We start from the raw sequence: 9431 nt of genomic DNA, 5'->3' as shown, positions 1-9431 counted from the left end.
GACTCATCAAGGTTCATTTACATAGCTTATTCACTATTTAATACCATTCCTACAAATTTTGGTGATTTTTCACATTCACGTCACTGCAGCTGGCAGCATCTGTTTTTAAGGTAGGTCTTACCTATTTTTGTAGTCTCCATCAACCAACTAGTCTTGCCATACATAGGTTCATATATGATCATTTTAACCATACCAATGGCTGATCATGTGACCAACACTCCCATTTCCAATCCATAATCACATCATGACAACATATATATACATACAAACCACAAATAGTCTAAGTTCATGCTTCCTTTTACGAGCCATTTTCGCATGGCCGTATACATATACATCACCACATTTTTAAACCAACAAGGGGTAGTCCTATACATGCCATTTCAAAGTTCAACCAAAATTTATACCAAAATAGAGGCGTTGATAGTGTGTATGACTTCGACTTTATTGATCCCGAATCCGATTGCTATCGAGCGAAATCTATAACACAGAGAGCCAAAGCAACGGGGTAAGCATTTTTATGCTTAGTAAGTCTCAAGGAATATAATCAGCTTTAATTAAAGCAATACATTCACATAACCAAATGCATCATTTCATTAATGCACATTCACATAATCATACTTACTTCACCATCCCAACTCTTATGTTCATACCCAAATAATGGCTTCATTAAGGCCGATAACTCGTTCCATCATAGGAGCGGATATTCATACGCTCTTACTCCTAGCGCGCGAAGCACACACCGTACTTACCTTGTCATTGGGAAATTTCACAAGTGCATTTGCTGAAATTTTCCAGCAAGCTTATAATTTTCAAATCACATACCTTCGAGTTTAACCGGATGTCGCTACTGCTCAATCGCCGGGACATAGCCCGTTATGGTAACCCGCACCAAGGCCTCACGGACTTAACCCGGATATCACGATTTGCACAAATGCCTTGGGTCTTAGCCCGGATTTAACAACCGCACGAATGCCTTCGGGTCTTAGCCCGGATATAGCTACTAGCACAATTGCCTTCGGGTCTTAACCCGGATATAATTTTCAGCATAATTGTCTTCGGGGCTTAGCCCGGATATCATTCAATTTCTCATGCACACATACATCAATAATCATTGGACATACATATTTCATTTTCAAGCATTAAGGCTCAAACACAATTATAATCATTAGCATGATCGCCTTCGGGACTTAGCCCGGTATCATTCAATGCTCATACACACATAAATCAATAATCAATACATCCATATTTCATTCCCCATAATTCAATTAAGGTCACTTCTTGAGGACTTACCTCGGATGTTGTCGAACGGCTTTTACGGCTATTCGATCACTTTTTCCTTCCCCTTGTCCAATTGTGGCCCTCTTAGCTCTTGAGCTAATTCAAACAAATTCAATTTATTAAAACCTCATTGTGCTAGCTTATGGCGAATATGACAAGGAGTTTAAATGGTCATATGGCCACTCTTTAGCTTGAATACACAATGGTCATGCACATTTTATACTACATCAAGCAATTCAATACAATTTATTCGAGCATCAAGGAAAAGCTAAGGCCTTCAATAGGCTACCCAAGGCCGAATATTCATGTACATGTTGAGGCCAATTATGCACTTAATACCTCACAAAAACATCATGCATTTTACTAGTTAATGCTTTGCATATTGTAGCTCAAAACTTATAATATAGCATCAAGCACTCATATGTGTGCTAGGCTGAATGTGCTTGCAATTTCACAATCATTCTTCAACATCTTCTTCTTTAAACAACCATATTCATCACTTAGTTCATAACCAAAACATCATGTGCAAACATATATATACATATATGAGCATGGCGAATTTCAAGGTGTCCATAGCCATCCAAAACACAAATTTTAACTAACATGCAAGAAGCATGAACCATGCTCATGAATGCATCATGGCCGAATATGACAATCATGCCCTTTTAACTTCAATCATGATTAAACAAAAGAAAACTCAAAATCTTACTCAAAAGTAGACAATCCATCATTGCATGCATCATCATCAAGCTTCACACTTAGCATGCAATGGCTTTATCACCATAACAACTTTGGCCAAATACCATTTCCAGGGCATAACAAATATTTGAGCCATGGCTAACATGCACATCAAGTTAGCAACCAAAACATGCATGAAACTCCTAACACAACCTCATACATACCTTAATCTTGATGCAAACTTAGCCAAATCTCCTTCTAGATCTCTTCCAAACCAAGCATGAAGCAAAAATCCTCCTTCTTCCTTAGTTTTGGCTCAAAGAAAGGATGAACAAAATTTTTCTTTCTTTCTCTACAACTCACGGCAATGGGGGGGGATACCACACTCACACACATTTTTTTTTCATTCTTTTCTTACCCATACACCTTTGTTTATTATTTCTCCCTAATGCACCAACAAAACATGTTTCATGACATGTTTTGCCCATCCTCTCTTGCCATGGCCGGCACTTCATGTTGGGGGAAATTTGACATGCAAATCCTTTATTTTTGCATGCATGAGCAACTAGTCATCACACATTTCCCCATCATACTTTCAAAGTTCACCACTAGGTCCTTTCTAGTGAAATTCGCATTTATAACACTAAATCGAAACATCAAAAATGTCACACACAAATTAACACATATCATAGGCATCAAAATAAATTTTAAATTATTTTTATGCCTCGGTTTTGTGGTCCCGAAATCACATCCCGACTAGGGTCAATTTTGGGCTGTCACATTCTACGTAGTCGACCCGATTGACAATGAACGGTAGAAATCCCAGAAAATTATTTTCAGAAAGTATTTAGCTAAACGGCTGCTAGACCACATTGCATATTTTCGAGCTAGTTTTTATATATCCTTTTAGGTTTTTACCCTTGCTATATATAACTCCTCTTAATTGGTATATATTTATAACAATTTTAATTCGTTAAAATTAATCTGAACATAATAATTATCATTCAAATAAATATAATAATGTTTAACCAAAAATTATAATTACATTAATTATAATAAAGATTTCGGTAAACTCTATTTATTTAAACTTATATACGAACAAAATTCATATATCAATAAAATTATGTTCTGATTATGTGTACAACATCCTTGTACATATAGTAAGTTCAACAATTTGATTGCCCAATTAAATTAATTAATTTAATTCATGTGACAACCAAGCAATATACCAACTATGTTTTACCTCGTTCATTTCAACCATAGGGTGTGTCCCTATAGGTTCTTGTAACGTTACCAGTAATATTAGAACGATTCTAATGTTACAAACAATGAGGGCATTTAGAAATGCATCAATGCTACCTAAGTTACAAGAAGTCATGATTCGACATAACCTTTTGTGATTAACCTTTCATGCATTAATCCTTAAGTCCTATATCTTTGGAATGGACACAAGTCATGGAATAGTCACACTTGCATAGTCCATCCCATGTTTCTTGATACCTTGAGTAGACTATGATACACAAATAAGTATGACATCTCATATCAACTTATTTGAGTATGGCCATGCATTTCTAGCCTCACTCAATCAAGTGGCCTGAGATATTACTCCCATTATGTAGGAGGGATTTATCCTATATTGATCAACTATATCCCTTAACATAGATTGTGGTATATCCAACATCAGTCTTTATAGAACAACCAGTTACGGTGTTTGTTTGACTGTATCAAAATATACAACTCACGATGTTGGGATAAAGATGATCTCAAGTATGAGGATCATACACATATTAATCACTATGAGTAATGTTGTGACAATTACATAATAATCCAAGAAACATACTCATAGCGGGTCAGTCCAATATGTTGTTCTCTAACACACATATTCATGCATTGATTTTGACACTCCATATCAATGACAACTCTTTATCATCAATCAACTACATGTTAGTCTTAATGCATTATTATTGTCCTAGCCAACAATAATACTTGACTAAGGATCTTTTAAGAATAATCATATTATTCTTAGGACATTATTATAAAACAGTTTATTTATGCACACAGAAAAGAAACTGAAATAATAATGGCAACGCCTTATATTAATAAACATGATAAACCAAGTATGTTATTACAACCATCTCGAGATTGATCTTTGGGCATACTCTTACAATCTCCCACTAGCACTAAGACCAATCACTTATATATCTAATACCAAGTGACTTAGTGTGACAATGATGCTTCTGCTGTGTCAAAGGCTCGGTCAGGGGATGAGTAATGTTATCATCTGTAGGTACTCTGCATATCTCTACATCCCCTCGATCGATAATCTCTCGAATAAGATAGTAGTGCCTAAGTATATGTTTGGATCATTGGTGAGATCTGGGTTCTTTTGCTTGTGCAATGGCTCCAATGTTATCACATCGAAGTTCTATAGCATCTAATATGCTAGGCACAACCCCTAGTTCAGTAATGAACTTCTTGATCCAAACCGCTTCTTTTGCTGCCTCACTAGCTGCATTATATTCAGCCTCTGTTGTAGAATCGGCTACTATACTTTGCTTTGAACTCTTCCAGCTCACAGCACCACTATTAAGGCAAAACACAAAACCTGATTGCGATCGAGAATCATCCTTGTCGGTTTGGAAGCTGGCATCAGTGTAACCTTTTACACTTAACTCTTCCTCACCTCCATATATTAGGAACGTATCCTTAGTTCTTCTTAAGTACTTAAGGATATTCTTGACTGTGGTCCAGTGACCTTCATCGGGATCTACTTGGTACCTGCTCGTCATGCTTAAGGCATATGAGACATCTAGATGGGTACATAACATGACATACATGATAGATCCAATAGCAGAAGCATATGGAATTTTACTCATGCGTTCTCTCTCTTGTGGAGTTGAAGGACACATTTCCTTCGAGTGTGAAATACCATGTCTCATAGGTAGGAATCCTCTCTTAGATTCTTCCATATTGAACTGTAACGCCCCCACACCCAAAACCGTCGCCGGAGTCGAGCTTGAGGAGTTACCAAACATAATTTATCAAATTAAGAACTTCAAATCATTTGTTTCTACATTCACAGCTTTCTAGCTACCCGCGTCACAGTTACAAGAAAAATCATATCTCGAGTTACAAACTCGAAATCAAGATCCGTAAATTTTAACTAAATCTAGACTCATATATCTATTTACTAATTCTTTTCTAGAATTTTTGGTTGGGCTAATTAGTACAGGTTATTAGTTAAAGGCTCCCCTATTTCAGGGTTCGACTGCTCTGACCTCTGTGTATTAAGAATCAGATATATCTCTATACAGAATTTCAATGACTATGAGGTTTGTTTCTATTAAAACTAGACTTAATAAGGAATCTGTACATATAAGGAAAAACTTCTAATTATTTTTTAAAATTTATTATGAATTTTAAAGTCAGAACAGGGGATTCAGAAATCACTCCAGTCCTATTTCACAAAAGTTTAAATATCTCATAAAATATAATTTATATGCCTATTTTTTTCAATCCACATGAAAATAGACTCATTAAGATTCAATTTCATAACTTACTCATCATTTATTTCCATTTATACTATTTTTAGTGATTTTCTAAATTCATGTCATTGCTGCAGCAATATTCTGTTTTAAGGCAAGTTTCATCTTTTCATGAGTTGTTATGAACTAGATAACCTATTAAACTTCCATGATATCAAACATGATCTAAATTTAACCATCACCATGACTTATCAATATCAAACATTTTCTTAACCAATCATGGCTATATCATAAAATTATTTACACAAAGTAAGTATATTGCTATACACGCCATACTTAAGTTTTACAAGCCATTTACCCAGATGAAAGTCCTTTCGATAGTGTGATCGAACCTTCGACCCGTCCCGATTCCCGAGCTGGCTTGTTCAAAACTACAGTAAATAAAGAGGAGGGAGTGAACATAAATGCTTAGTAAGTTCATATGTAAATAACAAGTAACATAACAATACAAATATACCAAACAACTTTAGCATGGTATCACCAAAACATATATCATATTTCTAAACATCATTCATCATCTTACCACCTTATCGTTGTTGTATCTATTATAAACCCGAGGGTTAAGAACATACCTGTCCAAAGTGTCCATTTCACAACACTTACCAGAACGTCACTTGCATCTTAAGTGTTCTTTCATTTCACTAGAAATTTCACCCATTGAACACATCGGAATACAACTCGGATACACGGATAATTTGCACATAAGTGCCTCATATGTAATCAAGAAATCATGTAACCCGCCCCTAAGTGAACTCAGACTCAACTCAACGAGCTCGGGCGTTCGCATCTATAAGTGAACTTGGACTCAACTCAACGAGTTCGGATGCCTAGTTACATCTCACGAACTCAGACTCAACTCAACGAGTTCGGACATTCGCATCCATAAGTGAACTCGGACTCAACTCAACGAGTTCGGATGCTCAACCATCCTAGTGACATGTCACTTGTATCCTAATCTATTCCTAAGGTTCAAACGGGCTTTTTCCCTCGATCTCCCATTTCTCGTCTTCCATGGAATATCGAAACCGATACTCGGTAGCAATTCATATTTATCAAGTAGTAAACATAATTTGCATATTACTCAACATTAACCACAAAGCATAATATTTCACGATTAAAAATCAGCGTATCATATAATTAACATCAATAACTTAAAAATAACAATTATGCTACATTATTTACACATGAACTTACCTTGGTACCAAAATATAAAGATTTTGCAATTTAGTCCACAATCTTTTCTTTTCCTCGATCGTGACTTGAATCTCGTTTCTCTTGATTTATAATACCAAATTAATCTTATTTAATACATACATTCATCAAAACAGCATTTAATACAAACTTTGAAAAAATTACACTCTTGCCCCTAAACTTTTGCATAATTACACTTTTGCCCCTAGGCTCGGGAATTAAACTTTATTCCTTATTCTTATATTTTATAACATGCTGATCACTTTTCCCTTCTATGGCAACATCAAATTCTCACTCTAACATATACTTGTGACTATTAGGTATTTTTGCCGATTAAGCCCTTTTACTCGTTTTCACTCAAAACCGAGTAGCACAAGTTGTCTAACATAATTTAAAATCCCATATTCTATCATAAAACATCAAAATACACAAATTTCACCTATGGGTATTTTTCCAAATATAAACCCTAGGTTGAATTATTGCTAGCATAAGCTTAATCGAGCTTCCGGGATTCTAAAAACGTAAAGAACATTAAAAACGAGGCTTGGAATCACTTACTATGGAGCTTGAAAGTTGAAGAAACCCTAGCTATGGAGAGAGGGAGAATTCGGCAGCAACTAAGGAGGATGATGACCAATTTTATGTTATTTTTCCCATTTTATTTCATTTAATATCCAAATGACCAAAATCCCCCTCCTTACTAAACTTTCAAAATTCCTTCCATGTCCTAATTTTGTCCATGAACTTAAAATTGGTCAAATTGCTATTTAAGATCTCCTAATTAATATATCAATGCAATTTCATACTAAAAACTTCTAGAATGCAAATTTTTGCAACTGATTCGATTTAGTCCCTACTTTCAGTTTAAGCACTGTAGGCATAGAATTTCATCACGAAATTTTCACACAATCATGCAATCATTTCATAATCATCAAAATAATTATAAAATAATTATTTCTATCTCGGATTTGTAGTCACGAAACTACTATTCCGATTAAGGCCTAATTCAGGATATTACAACTCCCCCCCCCTTTTAAGGATTTTCGTCCTCGAAAATCTTACCGGTAAGCAGGTGTGGATATTGGTTTCTCATAGTTTCTTCAAGTTCCCATGTAGTCTCTTCTACCCCATGCTTTTGCCACAACACTTTCACAAGTGCAACACTTTTATTTCTTAGTTGTTTGACTTCTCGAGCTAAAATCTTAATCGGTTCTTCTTCATAAGTCATATCCGGTCGTAGTTCAACTTCTGTCGGTGAAATTATATGTGAAGGATCCGAATGATACCGACGTAACATAGATACGTTGAACACATCATGAATCTTCTCTAATTCAGGTGGTAGCGCTAGCCGATATGCTACCGGTCCAACTTTTTCAATTATTTCATACGGTCCAATAAAACGCGGACTTAACTTGCCCTTTCGTCCAAATCTAAGGACTTTCTTCCATGGAGACACTTTCAAAAATACCTTATCACTAACTTGAAACTCCATTTCTTTTCGTTTCAAATCCGCATAAGATTTCTGTCTATCTGAAGCAGCTTTCAAACAATCTCGAATCACTTTCACCTTTTCTTCAGTTTCTTTTATTAAATCAACTCCATAAATCTGATTTTCCTTGAGTTCAGTCCAATACAATGGCGTCCGACATTTACGACCATATAATGCTTCATAAGGTGCCATCTTCAAACTTGTCTGATAACTACTATTATAAGCAAATTCTACCAACGGTAAATACTTTTCCCAACTACCTCGAAATTCCAATACACAACATCTGAGCATGTCTTCAAGAATCTGAATTACTCTCTCTGATTGTCCATCAGTTTGTGGATGAAAGGCAGTGCTGAAATTTAACTTTGTACCTAGTGTCTCTTGCAACTTTTGCCAAAACTGTGAGGTAAACCTTGGATCTCTATCCGAAATGATTGAAAAAGGTATCCCATGAAGTCTAACAATCTCTCAGATATACAATTCAGCCAACTTATTAAGAAATAATCTGTACGTACCGGAATAAAATGAGCCAGTTTAGTCAGTCTGTCAACTATTGCCCAGATGGCATTTTTCTTCCCTGGAGTTAACGGCAACCCTGATATAAAATCCATAGTAATCCGATCCCATTTCCATTCAGAACCATAATAGATCAAGTAATCCTCAAGGTACTTGGTGTTCACTTTCACTTGTTGACAAACTAAGCACTTTGATACAAACTCGGAAATATCTCTTTTCATTCCACTCCACCAGTACATTTTCTTCAAGTCATTATATATCTTCGTACTGCCCGGATGAACCGCTAAACAACCATTATGTGCTTCATGCAAAATCTTTTGAATCAACTCATCATTTTTCGGTACACAAATCCAATTTTTAAACATCAAACAACCATCAGAACCGATTCTGAAATCTGATCCTGTATCAGCTTCACACTGTTTTCTCTTGGCTAGCAAATCTTGATCATTTTTTTGAGCTTCAAAAATCTCTTGTAAAAACATCGGTCTTGCTTTTAACTCTTCTAGAATCAAACCGTCATTTGACATTTTCAACTGAGTGATCATAACTCTCAAAGCAAACAACAACTTTATGCTTAAAGCATCGGCAACCATATTCGCTTTTCCCAGATGATAATCAATAACAAGCTCATAATTTTCAATAACTCTAACCATCTTCGCTGTCTCAAATTCAAGTCTTTTTGTGACATCAAGTATTTAAGAATTTTGTGATCGGTATATACTCGACACTTTTCA

General features: G+C 35.5%; 1 protein-coding gene across 1 annotated transcript; it reads right to left on the bottom strand.

Moving 5' to 3' along the window:
• Positions 1 to 4319: 4319 nt before the first annotated feature.
• Positions 4320 to 4832, bottom strand: LOC128290566 (secreted RxLR effector protein 161-like). The gene has a single exon (XM_053026269.1). The coding sequence runs from the start codon at positions 4830 to 4832 to the stop codon at positions 4320 to 4322; it is 513 nt and encodes a 170-aa protein (XP_052882229.1).
• Between the last annotated feature and the right edge of the window lie 4599 nt (positions 4833 to 9431).

This window comes from Gossypium arboreum, chromosome 3, assembly GCF_025698485.1.
Source record: "Gossypium arboreum isolate Shixiya-1 chromosome 3, ASM2569848v2, whole genome shotgun sequence".
Taxonomy (NCBI): domain Eukaryota; kingdom Viridiplantae; phylum Streptophyta; class Magnoliopsida; order Malvales; family Malvaceae; genus Gossypium; species Gossypium arboreum.
Note: the sequence above shows the minus strand (reverse complement) of the source record. Positions and strands in the feature narration are given on the sequence as shown.